An 18558-nucleotide genomic window follows, 5' to 3' on the forward strand; every position below is an offset into this window, starting at 1 on the left:
CTGAGCCAGCCAGGCGCCCCTGAGGCTACCTTTCTGAGCCAGGAGAAGCCACAGGCACCAGAGCAAGAGCCAGAGCCACAACCATGCAGAGGAAGGGTCAGTGGCTGCCACCTGGTTTGCATCTGTGCCTTCCCCCTGCCCAGTTCCTGAGCAGGACCACAGGCCCAGAGGCCAAGGCAAGCAGCCAGGTTCCTACAACTTGGTTTCAGCCCCACCCCCGGCACAGGCATGAAGTTGGGAAGCATCTGGGCAGCTGCTGTCTATTCTATTTAAACAGCCAACCTGGTCAGAGGGCTCTGCTCGGCCATGCCAGGCACAGGACCGACTGGGCAGCATGTCACTCCTGGCAGCTCACCTGGTCAGCCTGCAGGTCTCCCTCTCCTGCTGCTGGGCCCTCAGCTGCCACAACACAGAGCTGTCTCCTGACTTCAGCCTCCCTGGGGATTACCTCCTTGCAGGTCTGTTCCCTGTGCACTCTCACTGTCCGGGGGTGAGACGCAGGCCCACGGTGACTCTCTGTGACAGGTGAGTGAGGGGTCCTCTGCCTGCCCTCCTTGGTGAAGACCATGCCCTTTCTGCCTCTGGGGCTGCCTCCTGAACCACCTCCAGTCCCTCCCACCCTACCAGTCACCACCTTCAAGCCCTGGCTGGACCTTCCCTGGCACTTCTGTTTGGGTCCCACTCTGTAATACATTATTTTGTCCTGGCCATCAGAGTGCTTTGTATTATAATCCCATTCCAGTTGTTCCCAGGCTTCGTGACATCCGGAGGTGGCAAGGATTCAGCAAGCATGGCTTCCCCAGCTCCGTGTCCTCCCTGCTCCTCTCCAGGTTCAAACTCCTGGGTCTCCCGATGGCAAGCGCGGTTTTCCATGAGGAGGAGAGGGAAGGTACACAGCAGTAGATGCTTTAGGAGCTTAGCAAAGATATCCTAGATTGGTGCCTTGCCTTCATGAAGTCCACAGTCTTGGTAGAGAAAAACATCTGCTTTTCTCCTAAAGAAGATAAGTTGTTTGCCATCTGTGCAAGTCGCAGATTTGGGAGGCTCAAGGATGGATTGGGACTCAGTGGCAGGATGCCTTAAACATGAAGCACATCTGATATTTGCACAGGAGGAAGGTTCTGGAAAGCCTAGTGCATGAAGACTGGCCCCAAGAGCTACAGATAGGAGCCTGGGAAGAGAAGATTTGGGGAAGAGGAGACACATGGACACCCACTTCTGAAGGTGTCATGGAGGGAGGCACTGAGTTTCCTCTGAGGGACTCGAGGACAGAAGTGGTAGAAATGATGGAAGACCATTCCAACGGGCACAGAGGCTGGAAAGTGGAATGTGCTTGCACACTCATCAAGCAGAGCTGAACCATGTCCCCACGGGGATCCAGCCGGCAGTTCCTGAGAGGCAGTGAGGAATATAGGCCCTCACTATATTCATGAGTGTCCTGGTGAGAAGCACTAGTTAAACAAGGTTAAACAGGTGTGTGGTTAACTTTTTGTGTCAGTCTGGCTAGGGTATGGTGCCCAGTTGTTTGGCCAAACACCTGTCTAGATGTTGCTGTGAAGATTAACATTTGAATCAATAGAGTAAAGCAGATTGCTTTCTATTGTGTGGGTGGGCCTCATCCAATCAGTTGAAGACCGTAAGAGAAAAGATTGAGGTCCCTTAAAAAGGAAGGAATTTTGCCTTCAGACTCAAGACTGCAGCATCAACCATTGAGGAAATTTCTAGCCTGCCCTGCAAACGTCAGACTTGCCAGCCCCACAATCATGTGAGCCAATTCCTTAAAATAACCTTTCTTTCTCTGTATATATCCAATTGGTTCTGTTTCTCCAGAGAACCCTGACTAATACAGCAGGTGTCTCTGTTACAGGACTTCATCAGCCTTTCAATGCTAATATGCTTATCCAGGGAGGATGGTATGTGGTTTCTCCAACTTGTTCCCCGTCCCCACCCCACCCAAAGGTCTGCTGATACAACTGTGAGTATGGTACAGGGCTCACACTGAGTTCATGGTTGTGGGCGCTGGACAGAGGACCTCAGGATTTCCTGTCTACCCTCCAGAGCGGGTTGCAGCAAGGCCTTTCCCTTCTTGGCTCTCAGCTTGGCTTTCTCCACAGACCCAACAGCTTCAATGGGCATGGCTACCACCTCTTCCAAGCCATGCGGTTTGGCATTGAGGAGATCAACAACTCCACGACCCTGCTGCCTAATGTCACCCTGGGGTACCAGCTGTATGACGTGTGCTCAGAGTCGGCCAACGTGTATGCCACATTAAATGTGCTCTCCATGCTGGGGACGCATCACATAGACATCCAAGCAAACCCTGCCCACTATTCCCCGGCTGCCCTGGCGGTGATTGGGCCTGATACCACCAACCATGCTGCCACCACCGCAGCCCTGCTGGGCCCCTTTCTGGTGCCCCTGGTAAGCTGGGGCCCCAGCTGTGTGTCCATCTCCCCTTCTGGAAGGTGGTGGGCAGGAACTGTTGGGCCCCGAGGCCAGTCTGGCTCCCTGGAACTCCTGGGTGGTCACCGCTCATTAGTCACATGGCAGGGGGCCCTGCCCCATCGCAGTCCCCACTCCGGCATTTCTTCCTGCCCAAGTGCTGCACCCAGACCTCCTGGCCTCAATGCTCCTGAGAAAACGCATTCTCCTTTGAAACTGCTCTCCTCCCACCATCCTGTCTCCTTTGTGAAGAATGGGACACCCTTTGCTTCCCACCCCACAGACTGCTCCACTTCTCCCCTGCCCTCCTTCTTCCTTCCTGCCTCCCCCCTACCCCGCCCTGGGCTTAGGCTCAGAGCTGTGGTCCCCCACTCAGAGTGCTGTCCCCCTGGGCTGTGCCCCCTCTTGTCAGCCTCCCCTAGGGGGTCCTCCTCCACCTGTAAGCTGGCCTTATCCCTCCCCATCTTCCAGGCAACTCTGCTCCCAGCACTGCCCTCCCTCTGCCCTCTTTCCATGGAAACTTATCTGCAGAGCTCTAGTCTTGTCTGCTTCTCCCTCTTGCCATTTGCTTTTCAATCCCCTGCCCTGGCTGCTGCCCCACCACTCTTGCCCTTGTGATCAGGAGGTCTTCCTAGGTCTCCAAATCCAACGAATGCTTTTCAGTCCCTTTTTACCTGACATGACAACTCTGTGACATTCTTGACAGTCCTTCAGTGACATTCTTTCCTCATCATTTATGACCTGCCCCCTCTCACTTATGGCCCCTCCCCCTCCCCCTCCCCCTCCTCCTCCTCCTCCTCCTCCTCCTCCTCCTCAGTCTCCTTTAGACAATCTCTCCCCCATCTCTTCTGAAAAGGTGGATGATTCCCAGAGTACAGGATGCTCCCTTTCCCAGGCAGGTGTTGGGAGTAAAAATTTTTCTATACTCTTCAAGATTCTTCTGGCTGGTCTAAACATTAAATTGACATGAGACAGATTAACAGGGGAAAATAAAAAATCACAGGGCGCCTGGGTGGCTCAGTCAGTTAAGTGTCTGCTTTTGGCTCAGGTCATGGGATTGAGCCCTATGTCAGGCTCCCTGCTCAGCGAGGAGACTGCTTTTCCCTCTCCTTCTGCTGCTCTCCCTGCTCATTCTCTCTCACTCTCTCAAATAAATAAAATCTTTAAAAAAGAAAGAAAGAAAGAAAGAAAGAAAGAAAGAAAGAAAGAAAGAAAGAAAGAAAGGAAGAAAGAAGGAAGGAAAGAAATAAAGTCAAAAGTACATAGGTATAGGGAATCCACATAAACACGAGAGGTTCAAAGACAGGCAAAATGAGGCCTATATGCTATTCTGAACTAAGGAGAAGCTGGTAGGAGTCTGGGACTTCAAAGGAGAGAAAGGCAATTCACAGGAAGAGAAAAGAGAGTAAACGTTTAATAAACAAATGTTTGCTGGGCCATCCAGGAACAATGGTACATAGAGAGGAATTTTTTTTTTTTTTAAGATTTTATTTATTTATTCGACAGAGAGAGAGACAGCCAGCGAGAGAGGGAACACACACAAGCAGGGGGAGTGGGAGAGGAAGAAGCAGGCTCATAGCAGAGGAGCCTGATGTGGGGCTCGATCCCATAACGCCGGGACCACGCCCTGAGCCGAAGGCAGACGCTTAACCGCTGTGCCACCCAGGCGCCCCCATAGAGAGGAATTTTAACAAATCGAACTTTGCTAAGATTCCTCCCCTGCCCACCACACCTAGTTCCCATTATAATGTAGTTACCTATGATAACAGTTCCCTAACCTGGAGCAGGTCAGCTATCTAAATTCTTTTAGGCAGTTAGGGAAAAGGTCAATGTTTCCTCCTGAGTCTTTTGTGCCTTAATTATTCCCAACTGGACATTAACCCACATGCCAAAGCGGCATATCTTGGGGCAATTCATTCAGAACCCCTACCCAGGCCATGAGCCTCACTGCTCAATTTCCCCTTCTCTGGCTTCTGTCCTGTGCTCCAAGCACTGAGCCTCATTTCTGGATGCTCATCCAGGGTCTCCACTGCATGGACCCAGCAGGCCCCAAACTGAACTTCCCTCCCTATACAAGTGGAGCCTCTTTTCTTTCTGTATCCCCCCTCCTGCCCACCTGCCTCTCTACTCAAGCCAGGATCCCGGCAGACCTACCCACATTCCTCTGTCCCCCACCCCCACAGTTAGCCCATCACCATGGCCTCTGCTTTTACCTTCTAAATGCTGCCAGGTCCATCCCCTCTTCTCCATCACCAGTGCCACAGCTCTAACTCAGACCACTAAGCTCTCTCATCTAGACGATTCCATCAGCCTTCTAGGGGTTCTCCCTGACTCTGGTCTTGAGCCTTTTCTAACACATTCCTCACTGAAATCAGAGATACACTCCTAAAACACAAGTTGGAACATTATCACTTCTCTGCCTAAACATTTAGGGGCTTCCCATGGCCTACAGATAAAGACCAAGTCTCTGAGCATGACAGTACTCCTGCCCTGAGCAGACACATCTACTCTTGTGCTCCTTCTTCTGGCCTGGGCAACGGCATCCGACCTCCCGGGTCATTTCAGTCACTGTGCAGCTTTAGTTCCCTTCCCCTTCCTCCCTCAGAACCTCCCCTTGGGTTTCTGCCTCTTCTCCAGATGTACCTTGTCAGCCTCGATGTCCAGTAGAGCTCTCCTTGAGGGCCAGGGCAGGGACCAAATGTCCCTCCTCCCTGGGTCCCCGTGCCCAGCCAAGGGCCGACAGTGGGGGGGGGGGGTGGCGTGCTGAGTTGAGACCGATGCCACTGAACTCGCTGAACTGAACCCCCACAGATCAGCTACGAGGCCAGCAGCGCGATGCTCGGAGTGAAGCGGTTTTACCCCTCATTTCTGCGCACCATCCCCAGCGATGAGCACCAGGTTGAGCTCATGGTGCTGCTGCTGCAGAGCTTTGGGTGGGTCTGGATCTCGCTGGTGGGCAGTGACGGTGACTACGGGCAGCTGGGGGTGCAGGCGCTGGAGGAGCAGGCCACCCAGCAGGGCATCTGCATTGCCTTCAAGGACATCATACCCTTGTCTGCCCGCCCGGGGAGCGAGAGGATGTGGAGCATGATGCACCACCTGGCCCGAGCGAGGACCACCGTGGTGGTCGTCTTCTCCAACAGGCAGCTGGCCCGGGTGTTCTTCGAGTCCGTGGTGCTGGCCAACCTGACGGCCAAGGTGTGGATCGCCTCAGAGGACTGGGCCATCTCCAGACACATCAGCAGCGTGCCCGGGGTCTGGGGCATTGGCATGGTGCTGGGCGTGGCCATTCAGCAGAGGCTTGTCCCTGGCCTGAAGGAGTTCGAAGAGGCCTACGTGCAGGCAGATAAAGGGGCCCATGGGTCCTGCCCCAGCGGCTCCTGGTGCGGCAGCAACCAACTGTGCAGCGCATGTCGGGCGTTCACGGCACAGCAGATGCCCACGCTCGGAGCCTTCTCCATGAGCTCTGCCTACAACGCCTACCGGGCCGTCTACGCTGTGGCCCATGGCCTCCACCGGCTCCTGGGCTGTGCCTCCGGAGCCTGTTCCAGGGACCGAGTCTACCCCTGGCAGGTAAGGGAACCCAGACCCTGGCACCCTGAAACAGGCTGCTTTTTTGAGGCAGGCAGCGTGATCACTCTCCGGCCAACTGAGTGCTAGGAGTGGGGGGCAAAGGCCACCGATCAGAGGGCTGCTCGCCTCTCTTAGGCTTCAATTCTCTGAACCTCAGCCCCTCCTCCTCACCACGCTTCAGATCCAGGACTAAACATCCCCGTAAAGAGGTCCTTTGTGAGAAGCTTCCTCTCAGGAGGCTGGTTGGGAGGGTTGAGGGGCTTCCTTGGAGGGGAAGGAGGGCTCTGAACTTCCAGACGGACTGAAACCACCTAAACAGAAGCACAAGGTCCCTGGCACTTGCTTCCTGAGCCTTCCAGGTCTGGGCAGTTGAGGAGGAAGAGCCTTTGTCATCTATGGCAGCTCCCTGGTCCCTGTTTATTTCAGCTTCTGGAAGAGATCCGTAAAGTGAATTTTCTTCTACACGAGGATACTGTGATATTTAATGACAACGGGGACCCCCTCGGCAGCTATGACATAATTGCCTGGGACTGGAGTGGCCCCAAGTGGAACTTCAGGGTCATCGGCTCTGCCACGTGGCCTCCAGTTCAGCTGGACATAAATAAAACCAAAATCCGGTGGCACGGAAAGGACAACCAGGTAACAGAGACATGGTCACTCACCAGGGGACTGCGTTATGGGCAGCCTGGAGCCTGAGGGTACTGTGGACACAGCTTACACGGAGCAGGAAGGGGATCCCAGGTTCCAGGCCAACATGGCTCTCTCCAGCCCTGCCAGGGAGGCTCCCCAGGCAGCACCCAGATGGCGAGGTGCCGCTGGTTCATGAAACCAGGGGCTCCGCCCTGGGAGTGGGCTGTGAAAGCAGATGCACAGAGATGGTTTCCCATTCCACACGTGAGCATCCCCTGACTGCACTTCATGTGCTTACAGAACACCTGTGGCTTCTTGCAGGTGCCTAAGTCTGTGTGCTCCAGCGACTGTCTTGAAGGGCACCAGAGAGTCATTGTGGGGTTCTACCACTGTTGCTTTGAGTGTGTGCCCTGTGAGGCCGGGACCTTCCTCAACAAGAGCGGTGAGTGGCTGGGTGGGCGAATGACTGGGCACTCCTAGGGTCTGTAGAGCAGGTGAGGGGGATCTCCCTTGGGCCACACATGCCCAGAACCAGAGCCTTGCTCACTTCGCTGCCAGTTAGGTACAGGTTGGAGAATACCTGCCACCAGATTGAATCCTGAGGAAGCAGAGAGAAACAACCAGTTGAAATCCTCAGACCCCGTATGTCTTTTACTAGAGAACTCCCAGCCCAATTCCTACAGAGGCAATTTTATCTTAAATTCAACGTCTTTATGCAAAAGAAGTAGCTATGTTCCCTGTACCCTCCCCTGCTATCTGTACGAAGTCCCTTCTACTCCCCATGCCCAAGACAGCCAGCACCTTGAACAGCTTGGCCTGAACGCAGATACGATTGTATCTGCAGCTGAAAAAAGAAGACACTCCATCCAGTGAGGCAAGGTCAAGATCAGAGAGCAAATTGGGGTAGCTAAGGGCTCAGCCCAGAGCTGGACTCCATGAGCCACATTCTTTCCTTTTACTATCTCTGTGGGCATGGGAATGCGTCTCTTCTGTTCTCAAGAGTCAGAGAAACCACAGAGTGGCAGCACAGGGAGGTGGATTTGGTTAAGGGAAGGGCTGGGGAGAGATGAAAATGCCCTTCCTTCAGGGTCGACTGTTCCTATTGAATCGTAGACCCACTAGCATGTGGGCAGAGTCACCAGAGGAAAGCCCTCCCTAAGGACCTCTTGGTTTGCAAGCCCAAGGGATCATGAGCCATATAGAACCTACCCAAGCGCCTTCAGAATCTGTAATTCATACGGGCATCTAGAGGAAACACTTGGCCTCGGGACCCCACTCAGGGCTACCCCTAACCCACCATGCCCAGTAGCGCCCAGCTCCTGGGGTAAACCCTCCCAGCACCTTGCAGCCCTCCTTGGCCTCCCTTCCTCATTCCTGCCCTGCTCATCTAGCTCTCAGGAGCCTTATGCCTTTTCTTCCAGACCTCCACAGATGCCAGCCTTGTGGCAAAGAAGAATGGGCACCTGAGGGAAGTGAAACCTGCTTCCCACGCACCGTGGTGTTTCTGACCTGGCATGAACCCATCTCTTGGGTGCTGCTGGCAGCTAATACGCTGCTGCTGCTGGTGGTGGCTGGGACTGCTGGCCTGTTTGCCTGGCACTTAGACACCCCTGTGGTGAGGTCCGCTGGGGGCAGGCTGTGCTTCTTCATGCTGGGCTCCCTGGCAGGGGGCAGCTGTGGGCTCTATGGCTTTTTTGGGGAGCCCACCCTGCCCACATGCTTGCTGCGCCAAGGCCTCTTTGTCCTCGGTTTTGCCATCTTCTTGTCCTGCCTGACAATCCGCTCCTTCCAACTGGTCTTCATCTTCAAGTTTTCTGCCAAGGTACCCACATTCTACCATGCCTGGGTGCAAAACCATGGTCCCAGCCTATTTGTGGTGATCAGCTCAATGGCCCAGCTGCTCATCTGTCTAACTTGGCTTGCGGTGTGGACCCCACTGCCCACCAGGGAATACCAGCGCTTCCCTCAGCTGGTGGTGCTTGATTGCTCAGAGGCCAACTCACTGGGCTTCATGTTGGCATTCGCCTACAATGGCCTCCTGTCCGTCAGCGCCTTTGCCTGCAGCTACCTGGGCAAGGACCTGCCAGAGAACTACAACGAGGCCAAATGCGTCACCTTCAGTCTGCTCCTCAACTTCGTGTCCTGGATTGGCTTCTTCACCACGGCAAGCGTCTACCAGGGCAAGTACCTGCCTGCGGTCAACGTGCTAGCGGCGCTGAGCAGCCTGAGTGGCGGCTTCAGCGGTTATTTCCTCCCCAAGTGCTACGTGATCCTGTGCCGCCCAGATCTCAACAGCACCGAGCACTTCCAAGCCTCCATCCAGGACTACACAAGGCGCTGCGGCTCCACCTGACCACTGAGGCGGGCAGGGCCACGACCGGGGCGGGGTGGTGGTGGTGCTGACGCCTCCTCTGCCCCGAAGGGCGAGGGTCGAGGGTCTAGAGAGGCGCGCGCGCCCTGCGCTGTCCGGGAGGCCTTTGGACTCCTCAGTCTCGGCTCGGAGAGTGTAAGCTCACGGGAGTCCAACCCGGGCTCCGGGCTGCCAATAAAGCGGTGAAATGTGCGTCCTGGCTGCTCCTGCTGTCTGGGGCGAGGGTGGGGCGCTGCCTCCTCCAGGCTGAGGGCGCCGCGGGGGCCGACCGCAGCCGGAACCCCGGGACCGGCCCCAGCCAGGCCAGGAGCCCGCGCCCAGCTTGGAGTTGCCAAGCAACTCCGGGAGGCAAGCCCGACGCCGAGGGAACCGGGCCAGGCCCCCTCTCCCCACCCCATTGGCGGTTCTCTGCCCGGCCCCGCCCCGAGGCTCCGAGCCTTTCGCCCCGTCCGGCGCGCCCTGACGTCACGTCCGGCGGCGGCGGCGACGGCGGCGTCTCCGTACGGTCGGCCGGGCACGTAGGGTCCGGGCAGTTGGTCTGGGGAGCTTGGAGACGACGAGGTCCGGGGTTGGTGGAGCTGACGCGGGGAGCACGGGCCCGGGTGAGGAGGTCGGGGGGAGCGGGGCGAGGGAGGGAAGGGCTGCGGGCCGCCGTGGCCGCCTTCCGCCCGGCCGCCCGGCAGTGTGGGCGCGGCGTGGGTTCTGCTCACCTGTCCGCACCCACAGCCCTCCCCTGCCACGGGTCCTCTTGCCGTGCCAGGCCGGTCAGTTCACGTTGATATCCCGTCTCTTTTCCCACACTGATTCCTTCCACCTGCACCTCTTCACGCCCCTGTCCTGTCCCCCGCTAAGCCATGCTTCCGCCCCCCACTCTCTCTGGCCTACCCAATATGGGCTGCTCACCGGGCCCCCACCCCCAGGGAGGCGTTCACTCCATTCCTGGCTCAGCCGGCACCCTCTAACCTTGACCCAAGCCCTGGTTGAGATAAATGTGACTGTTTGAGTAGAGTGCACCTCCCCTTTCCCTCTCCCCAATCCAGGGGCTTGCCCTTGCTACTCCTGGGTTGGGCTGGCCAGGATGTCACTTCTGCCTTCCTCTCCTACAGACAGACCATGGATGGCTCCTTCATCCAGCACAGTGTGAGGGTTCTGCAGGAGCTCAACAAGCAGCGGGAGAAGGGCCAGTACTGCGATGCGACCCTGGATGTGGGGGGCCTGGTGTTCAAGGCACACTGGAGTGTCCTTGCCTGCTGCAGCCACTTCTTCCAGAGTCTCTATGGGGATGGCTCAGGGGGCAGTGTTGTCCTCCCTGCCGGCTTCGCGGAGATCTTTGGTCTCCTGTTGGACTTTTTCTATACTGGTCACCTTGCTCTCACCTCAGGAAACCGGGATCAGGTGCTCTTGGCAGCCAGGGAGTTACGAGTGCCAGAGGCTGTGGAGCTGTGCCAGAGTTTCAAGCCCAAAACCTCAGTGGGGCAGGCACCGAGTGGCCAGAGTGGGCTGGGGAGATCTGCCCCCCGGAGTGTGAACAGCCACCTCAAGGAGCCGGCAGGCTTGGAGGAAGAGGAAGTTTCGAAGTCGCTGGGTCAGGTCCCCAGGGACCAGGAGATCAGTGGCAGTCAAAGCCCTGAGAGGCCCCAGGTTGGTCTCCCTGCCCAGAGTGAGAGCCCCTCCTTCCACCGTGGGAAACTCAAGCAGGCCTTGAAGGTTTGTCCCCCAGAGGACAAGGAGCCTGAGGATTGCAAAGTGCTCCCAAGGCCCTTTGAGGCTGAAGGTGTCCAGCTGCAGGGCGGGAATAATGAGGTACTGTGCCCAGGGTGCTGGGAATGGGAAGGTGGTAGTCAGCGGGAAGAGACTGACATTTTTCTGGGATAATCTGGACCCCAAGGTAGAATCTTTGTTACGTGGGTCTGGAATAGGTTTTCTCCAAACCTAGGAGTCTGGCTCCATTCTGCAGCCTCAGGCTGACCTTTCTGTGAGTCATAGCTGTCGAGGGTTGGCAGCCTGTTGGGGTTGGAGAGCTGGCCTCAGGGTTACAGGTGTTTCCCAAGGGTAGTGAAATCCAGCCAAATTTCCAGCTGCCCACAGATAGAGCCTCTCCCCTCCAAATCCAAGATTCCGATGTGGCCTGCCCTAGGACCCTGATGGGAATAGTCACTGATAAAGGGAATCATTTGGTGATGTGTGTGAGTTGGGTGGGCCTTGGGATGGAACTGGATGGAGCTGGCTGCCGTGTATATCTGTCTCCAGAACTCCTACTGATTAATTTGGTGACCTCGCTTCCTGCTGCCTTTTCTGCTCTAGTGGGAAGTGGTGGTTCAAGTTGAGGACGACGGGGATGGTGATTACGTTTCAGAGACTGAGACCTTGCCAACCAGGAGGAAATCAAACATGATCAGAAAGCCGTGTGCTGCTGAGCCAGCCCTGAGCGCAGGTTCCCTGGCAGCCGAGCCCGCTGAGAACAGAAAAGGTACAGCGGTGCCAGTTGAATGCCCCACATGTCATAAAAAGTTCCTCAGCAAATATTATCTAAAAGTCCACAACAGGTAAACGGTCTGTTTTTTAATTTTCTTTTCCTGTCCACTATTCCCTTGTTGGGGGAGGGGCCTTCACTCCCCTCTTCTGGGCCATGTGGGGGCTGGGGGCTCCATCGCAGACTCACGCAGCATCTCATGTCAACCTGCCTCTCGTCATCGGAGTAAGAACCTGGCCTTGGGTCAGATTTTTTCTTCCTCTCTTTCCTAATTTGAGCCCTCTGAGTGGGTTTGTGGACACCTTGTCAATAAGTTCCACCCACTGTGGACCTTGATCTGTAGCTGCCTTCTGCCAAGGGGATGAGAGAAACCCATGGCCTCGTGCTGTATTTCTGAAGCCTGGCAATGTGGGCTTTAGGCCACGGATGTCAGTCTTTAGGATTGGTGCCTTCTGTGATTCTGGGGAAATGGTAGCCCCAGGGTATCCGTGGAGCGTGATGAATCATTTGTTTAAAGCTGTATTGTCTGAAAAGGTAACGAGATGTCATATGAAGCTATGTTAACTTAAAATCAAAGTAAAAGTGAGTTCAGTTTCTTAGCTGCAATAGCCACATTTCAAGTGCTCCGTAGTTACAGGGGGGCCCTGGCTGCTGACTCAGCACGGACAGAACATTTCCATGGTCAGTTTTCTTGACAGCGCTGCTCCAGGTCTCTGCGAGGCCTCCAGGGGTGGCAACTAGGAGACCTGCTTTCCAGTCCTGCCATTTCATGGTCCAAGTCATCACTAGTCAGATTTTTTGCCAACCCAGGTTGGGCCACACACACTTTCTCAGCGTGACGCTCTGGGAAGCCAGCAGTGACTGACTGGAGCTGTTGCTGGATGATGTTTGCTCGCCCTGCTTTGGGGCAGCTGCAGCCAGCGGGGTCTGGGGAAGTGCCAGTGTGGGAGGCCCCCTGGGGTGGTCCGCATCTGCTTGATGCTCCCCCAGCGTGAGGCTGGGTGCAGACACCGTCCCCATCCCTACCTTGGGCCGCAGGCTGCTGGACTGGCCCTGAGGACTGGGAGGGGATGATGCCCTCGTGAGGTCATTGGGATGGGGATGAGGACGGTCTGCGGAGGGGCAGAGGATGAGAGAATCATCTGGTCTCTGAGAACGTGTGAGAATGCTGCCGGTGCCATTCAGGTGCTCTGAGGTCAAGGTTCATTTAGCTCCTTTGTTCTGCTAGGCGACTGACAAGACTGTTCTGGGTGCGTGGGGTACCTTAGTGAATAAAGCAGAGGCCTCAGGGAGCCTGCCTCTCAGCAGGGCCGCACAGACTGGGACTGATGGATGCCAACGGATGGCAACTTGACCATGTGGTGGAAGATGGGAGGTGCTACAGAAGAAAGCAGGGGGAGAGCCCCGCCTAGAGGTTGGGGAGTTCAGGGTGGGGCTGGGTTGCAGTTTTCAAGAAAGGAGTTTTGGGGCACCTGGGTGGCTCAGTCTTTAAGCGTCTGCCTTCGGCTCAGGTCATGATCCTAGAGCCCTGGGATCGAGCCCCGCAGCGGGCTCCCTGCTCAGCAGGAGCCTTTTTCTCCCTTCTCCCTCTTCCCGTGCCTGTGCTTTCTCTCTCACTGTCTCTCTCTCTGTCAAATAAATAAAATCTAAAATAAAAAAAAGAATTTTAAGCAGAGTTAAAGGAAGTGAGGACCTTTACCAAGTGAATGGCTGGTGTGAGTGTTGTGGGTCAAGGAGGGCCAGAGCAGAGACCCTAGGGTGAGCCAGTGGGTTGGCGAACATCAGGGAGGCCAGACCTGGAGAGCAAGGCCCTGGCGTGAGGGGCCGGCCAGCCATGCCTCCTAGGCCCCCGGCCTTTTCTCAGGGTGAGATGGTCAGTATTGCAGGGTTGGGAGCAACAAGCACGGAGGTCTGACTACATCTAAGGGCTGCTCTGGCTGCTGAAGTTCACAGCTGTCAGAGGCAGGCGTGGAGCACGAGACGAGGTAGGAGGCTCGGGCAGCAGTGCCGGGGATGGCCCGGCTACGCTGGGCGGTGCAGTGGAGGCCAGGTGAAGTGGTCAGGTTCTGGCCGTGGTTTTGATGGTAAAGCCCATAGAAGTTGAGGCTGACTCGCTGGTTTCTCCAGCGAGTCAGGACCCTGGGATTATTTCTGTCTTTGCCGAGATGCTAGCCAGCTGGGCCTGCGTGGCTCTGGGGCTGCCCCTCCTGTATGCAGCTGTGCAGGCTCCCACGAGGAGGAGGGTTTCTGGGTGCACCTGTGCGGCTTCATCAGCCAGGTCTGAGCAAGCCATGTGGGCAGCCGTGGCTGGCCTCAGGACCACTCTTCCTCTCTGCTGTGGAGCCCAGCACTGCCGGTGGGGGAGCCAGAGGGGCACTGGGTGAGGGAGAGGTGGGAAGTTGCTCAGGCCCCACACTCTCTGTGGCTTTTCCTGGCAGGAAACACACTGGGGAGAAACCCTTCGAGTGTCCCAAATGTGGAAAGTGTTACTTTCGGAAGGAGAACCTCGTGGAGCATGAAGCCCGGAATTGCATGAACCGCTCAGAACAGGTACCTGTGGGTTGGCCCAGGATTTGTGGGCAGGGGCATGCTGGCCTTTGTCTTCCTGCCATCTGAGAGGGGCCCCCAGGAGACTGTCCTAGGACTGTAAATTCAAGAGAGCTGGAGTGTCCTTGGATGCCATCGAGTCTACTCCCTGGTATTACAGGTGGGGACATCTGTCCCAAGAACAGGAAGGACTTTGTGGGAGGCATTTTGGGCTTGCCTGCATGGGCCCCTGGACTCTGGAGAAGGGGTGCCTCGGTGGGGGATGGCTGCTGTGAAAGGCCACCTGGCTACCTGCCCCCACCCCATGGGCTGGCCCATGTGACGTGGCCAGCTAAACTCTACCCTCCTCTTCCTAGAGGCCTGTTGCCAGGGGTGGGGGCTGCGGGTGAGGTCTCTTGGCCCCTGCCTCCAGCCTGGCACGGTGGGTTTGCAGTGCTCAGCGATGGTCAGGGTCAGGGCAGGCAGGTCACATGTTGCCCTCTCCCACCCTAGCGTCCCCCCCCTCGGGCAGACTCCTCCCAGCAGCGAGTGGAAGCCCGGGCAGAGGCTGCCGTCGCAGGCAGAGGCCCCCCCCTGATGCCGGCCCTGCTTGCCCCTCACACTGCCAGGTCTTCACATGCTCCGTGTGCCAGGAGACCTTCCGCCGGAGGATGGAGCTGCGGGTCCACATGGTGTCCCACACGGGGGAGATGCCCTACAAGGTCAGGCATGGCCTGTCCCCAGGGCTGTGGGCGGAGGGGCTGCCCCAGGATCCCTCCTGCCAAGCCCCGTATGTGGGATGACGTTAGGCGCTTCCTCCTTGCTAGTTGTCAAGATGCCCAGCCTTCCCTACCCATCTAGTGTCCCCTACCTTCGGGCAGGGACGTTGGCCCTTTCTGGGTCCTTCTTTCCATGGAGGACAGGCTCAGCATCCCTGTAGGCATGGCACTGGGGGCCCTCCCTGAAGCATCCTTCAAGCAAGGCCATGGAACCTCCTGGCATCTTGGGCTGGGCTCTGCCTTTAGGTTCCTGCCCCCACAGCCTGGGGGCGGTCAGGGTCCCATTGGTGTGAGTGGCCTAAGAGGTGATGGGGCTATTTTCCAGTGCTCCTCCTGCTCCCAGCAGTTCATGCAGAAGAAGGACTTGCAGAGCCACCTGATCAAACTACACGGGGCCCCCAAGCCCCACGCTGTAAGTGCCAGACTGTGCTGGGGACTGGGAGCTGGCAATAGCGAGGTGGTGGTCATAGCCAGGTAGGCTGCATGGTTTCTGTCGTGCAGAGGACCAGGGAACCCCTCCCTGCCCTCACCCCGGTCTTGCTTCGTCTGCCCCACAGTGCCCCACCTGTGCCAAGTGCTTCCTGTCCCGGACGGAACTACAGCTGCACGAGGCTTTCAAGCACCGCGGGGAGAAGCTGTTCGTGTGTGAGGAGTGTGGGCACAGGGCCTCGAGCCGAAATGGCCTGCAGATGCACATCAAGGCCAAGCACAGGTGCGAACTGGCGGTCTCTGCCCAGGCCTGCTCCTGCTGCTGGCTCCAGGCCAGTGAGTGGGCCTGGAAGACAGAGTTTGCTGCGGCGTGCATGGGACTGTAGCCTCTCTGGTGGCAGCGCCTGAGGGATGCGTGAGTTTGCCAGGCAGAAAGTGGGGTGAGAGGATTTTGGGTTAAGACGAGGGCAGAGTCTTAGTGTCCTGTGGCTCCTGGGATGGAGCTGGTGCCCCTTTCCTGGCACTGCCCTAGGCCTCCTTCCGCACCGCTGGTCTCAGCCTGGGCCTGGTCCCACGTGTCAGGTGCTGTGCTTCGGCGGCGATGGTTTCCTTGGCCCCAGGGCCAGGCACGCTCCCAGCTGTTGCAGAGCGAAGGGGGCTGCTTCCCTTGGTGATGGCTCTGTCTGTGTCCCCGACCCGGACAGGAACGAGAGGCCGTACGTCTGTGAGTTCTGCAGCCACGCCTTCACCCAGAAGGCCAATCTCAACATGCACCTGCGCACGCACACAGGCGAGAAGCCCTTCCAGTGCCACCTCTGCGGGAAGACCTTCCGCACCCAAGGTGAGGCGGGCCCCTCCTCTCCCCGGCCCGGGCCGAGGCCCGGCAGCCGAGCCCCCACGGCTGAGCCCCCGCCTTGTCCCCACAGCCAGCCTGGACAAGCACAACCGCACCCACACGGGTGAGAGGCCCTTCAGCTGTGAGTTCTGTGAGCAGCGCTTCACGGAGAAGGGGCCCCTGCTGAGGCACGTGGCCAGCCGCCACCAGGAGGGCCGGCCGCACTTCTGCCAGATCTGCGGGAAGACCTTCAAAGGTACCTGGGCTGGTGGAGACCCTGGGCGCGCCCCGTGGGGGGCTGGCCGGGGCTGGAGGGTCTCTGCAGGGTGGGGTCAGGCATAGTATCGGCTTTCATGCGCTCCTTCTTGGCACGAAACCTCCTTGCCAGAGAATCTCTTCTGTTGCCTGTGCATTAAAGACTGGAGCTTGGAGCTGCTGCAAGGTGGGGTTGGAGGCTGCGGAGGGTCCGGTGCAGGGGCACCCTCGGGGTGCCACCATGAGCAGCCGCACACCCCAGGACTGCCTGTCCTCCCGGCCCCTTCTGCCCACTTCCTGCCTCTCCTGATGCCGGGGTCCCTTCTTTCCCCTCCTGCAGCCGTGGAGCAGCTGCGTGTGCACGTCAGAAGGCACAAGGGGGTCAGGAAGTTCGAGTGCACGGAGTGCGGCTACAAGTTCACCCGGCAGGTAGGCCTGGGGCCGGCGTCCCTCCTCCTGCCCCCTTGGGCCCTGCGCCCCCTGTCCCAGGCCTCTCCCAGGCCCAGCTCTGAGCCCCCTTGCCCCCCAGGCCCATCTCCGGAGGCACATGGAAATCCACGACCGCGTAGAGAACTACAATCCACGGCAGCGCAAGCTCCGGAACCTGGTCATCGAGGACGAGAAGATGGTGGTGGTAGCGCTCCAGCCCCCCGCCGAGCTGGAGGTGGGCTCAGCTGAGGTCATCGTGGCGTCCCTGGCCCAGGGCGGCCTGGCCTCCCAGCTGCCTGGCCAGAGACTCTGTGCGGAGGAGAGCTTGGTGAGCCCGGGTGTCATGGAGCCCTCGCTCATCATCACAGCGGCCATCCCCGAGGACTGTGACACGTAGCCGCCCTGCCGCCACAGCCCACTTGGCCCCAGCCCCCCAATAAACCACATGGCTTTGGACTCCAGTGTTTCAGCCTATCTGGCGGTCGTTCCCCGGTAACCTGGTCTCCAGGGGTGTGCTGCTTTCCTGCGGTGTTCTCTAGAAGAAAAGGTATCTTGCCGGGCCATCTCTGCTCAGCCAGCAGCTTCCCCACCTTGTCGGGAGACCTCAGCAGAGGGAGATGCCCAGATGCTCTCTCCTCGTCTTGTCCCTGTCAGGGTTCTAGAACTGGGAGCGGGGGCACTCCTGTTTCACAGCTGTGGTGCTGCCAGCGGGTGGGGGTAGATTCATTACTAAGCCTCTGGAGTCAGAACCGAGTGGCCAGGGCCCCCGATGATGACCTTGCTATCCTGACTCTGCCCCGCTAGCATGCAGCAGATCCCACTGGGGAGCCCAAGGGAAGGGCTCGTGGTTAAGCAAGCTCTGGACCCAGGCTGGCCGAGGACCACAGACAGGATCCTCCCCTTGGGAGGGTCCTAACTTGCTTTGCTTGTCCAGGGGGCCTGGAGTTCAGGCAAGGCCGTTTGGAATGACAGGAGGCCCTGCTGGTCCGCGGGTTCAGCACCACAGGGACAGCAGGGATGGGTGCCAGATCACGGAGGAAGATTGCGTGGGTGCTGGCACCCAAGTTCCTTCTCAGATTTATTTGTAGCACTGTGACCCAACACAAATGATTGCGTCACTTCCTCATATTTAATGGAATTAGTAACAGCACACACTTGGTAGACAAGGACTGTTGCAGTTATCTACGGCTAGATGGCCAGCCACCCCAGGATTTCCCTGGAAGCTGGGGGGCGGGGGTCCGTGCCTCACAGCGTGCTGGCTGTAGGCCTGGGCCCCTCTCCACAGGCTTCCTCGCAGTGTGGTGGCTGGCTGCCTAGGACCAATGTTCCAACAGACCACAGCTGTGAGACCTTTTTATGACGTGGCCCTCAAGTCACACAGTGTCACCTTTGCCAAGCTGTGTTGGTTCAGGCAGTCACCGGAGCGTCACTCCCCAGATTCAGGGGGAGGGGATGGGTGTCAGCCTGGCAGGGGCTCTGCTCAGTGCCTGGTACCGAGCAAATTCTGAATCGGGTAGTGATGGTCATGACCATCACTGGGACGTTCCCGAAACAGCAGCTCCATGCTATGCCAAATTCCTCCTGGAGTTTGAGGACAACGGTCTGTTTCAGACCCAGAACTCGTGTAACCATCTTTCCTTTTATTCCTTGACCACTGGGGCACTCAAAGACCGTATTCCCTGCCCAGGCATTGGCCTTTTCCTTGGAGTCTACGAGGAACCTTTCTGAGCTTCGCCGTGGCCCAGGGGACCCATGGTCTCTCCCCCAGGACCCTCCTTTTAAGGGCTCTCCCCCTACCCTGGGTCCAAAGTTTGTC

At 57.7% G+C, this 18558-nt stretch overlaps 2 protein-coding genes across 6 annotated transcripts; both read left to right on the top strand.

Annotated features, from left to right (window-relative positions):
* Nucleotides 1–334: 334 nt before the first annotated feature.
* Nucleotides 335–9118, top strand: TAS1R1 (taste 1 receptor member 1). The gene is made up of 6 exons (XM_026519950.4): nucleotides 335–525; nucleotides 2115–2421; nucleotides 5254–6015; nucleotides 6442–6654; nucleotides 6967–7087; nucleotides 8067–9118. Exons 1-6 carry the CDS (start codon nucleotides 335–337, stop codon nucleotides 8996–8998), a joined length of 2526 nt encoding a protein of 841 aa, XP_026375735.2. The 3' UTR covers nucleotides 8999–9118.
* A 359-nt stretch (nucleotides 9119–9477) lies between these two features.
* ZBTB48 (zinc finger and BTB domain containing 48) lies at nucleotides 9478–17198 on the top strand. 5 transcript variants are annotated; one of them, XM_026519945.4, is made up of 11 exons: nucleotides 9478–9618; nucleotides 10123–10819; nucleotides 11321–11562; nucleotides 13928–14039; nucleotides 14645–14737; nucleotides 15120–15206; nucleotides 15352–15506; nucleotides 15928–16064; nucleotides 16150–16314; nucleotides 16654–16742; nucleotides 16843–17198. In XM_026519945.4, the coding sequence occupies exons 2-11, from the start codon at nucleotides 10130–10132 to the stop codon at nucleotides 17137–17139; spliced, it is 2067 nt and encodes a 688-aa protein (XP_026375730.1). In that variant the 5' UTR covers nucleotides 9478–9618; nucleotides 10123–10129; the 3' UTR covers nucleotides 17140–17198. The 5 variants fall into 5 exon arrangements, with proteins under 5 accessions (XP_026375730.1, XP_026375732.1, XP_026375731.1 ...); XM_026519947.4 differs by having other exon boundaries at nucleotides 10123–10657; XM_026519946.4 differs by having other exon boundaries at nucleotides 9484–9577.
* Nucleotides 17199–18558: the final 1360 nt, after the last annotated feature.

The sequence above is a fragment of the Ursus arctos genome, unplaced genomic scaffold, assembly GCF_023065955.2.
Source record: "Ursus arctos isolate Adak ecotype North America unplaced genomic scaffold, UrsArc2.0 scaffold_32, whole genome shotgun sequence".
NCBI lineage: Eukaryota > Metazoa > Chordata > Mammalia > Carnivora > Ursidae > Ursus > Ursus arctos.

Excerpts from the sequence above, each read along its gene's own strand:
- TAS1R1 (XM_026519950.4), top strand. The coding sequence starts at position 335 with ATGTCACTCCTGGCAGCTCACCTGGTCAGCCTGCAGGTCTCCCTCTCC. Across the intron at positions 2,422-5,253 it reads GCCCCTTTCTGGTGCCCCTG|ATCAGCTACGAGGCCAGCAG; the intron begins GTAAGCTGGGGC and ends GAACCCCCACAG. Across the intron at positions 6,655-6,966 it reads GGCACGGAAAGGACAACCAG|GTGCCTAAGTCTGTGTGCTC; the intron begins GTAACAGAGACA and ends GGCTTCTTGCAG.
- ZBTB48 (XM_026519945.4), top strand. The coding sequence starts at position 10,130 with ATGGATGGCTCCTTCATCCAGCACAGTGTGAGGGTTCTGCAGGAGCTC. Across the intron at positions 14,040-14,644 it reads GCATGAACCGCTCAGAACAG|GTCTTCACATGCTCCGTGTG; the intron begins GTACCTGTGGGT and ends TCACACTGCCAG. Across the intron at positions 14,738-15,119 it reads CGGGGGAGATGCCCTACAAG|TGCTCCTCCTGCTCCCAGCA; the intron begins GTCAGGCATGGC and ends GCTATTTTCCAG.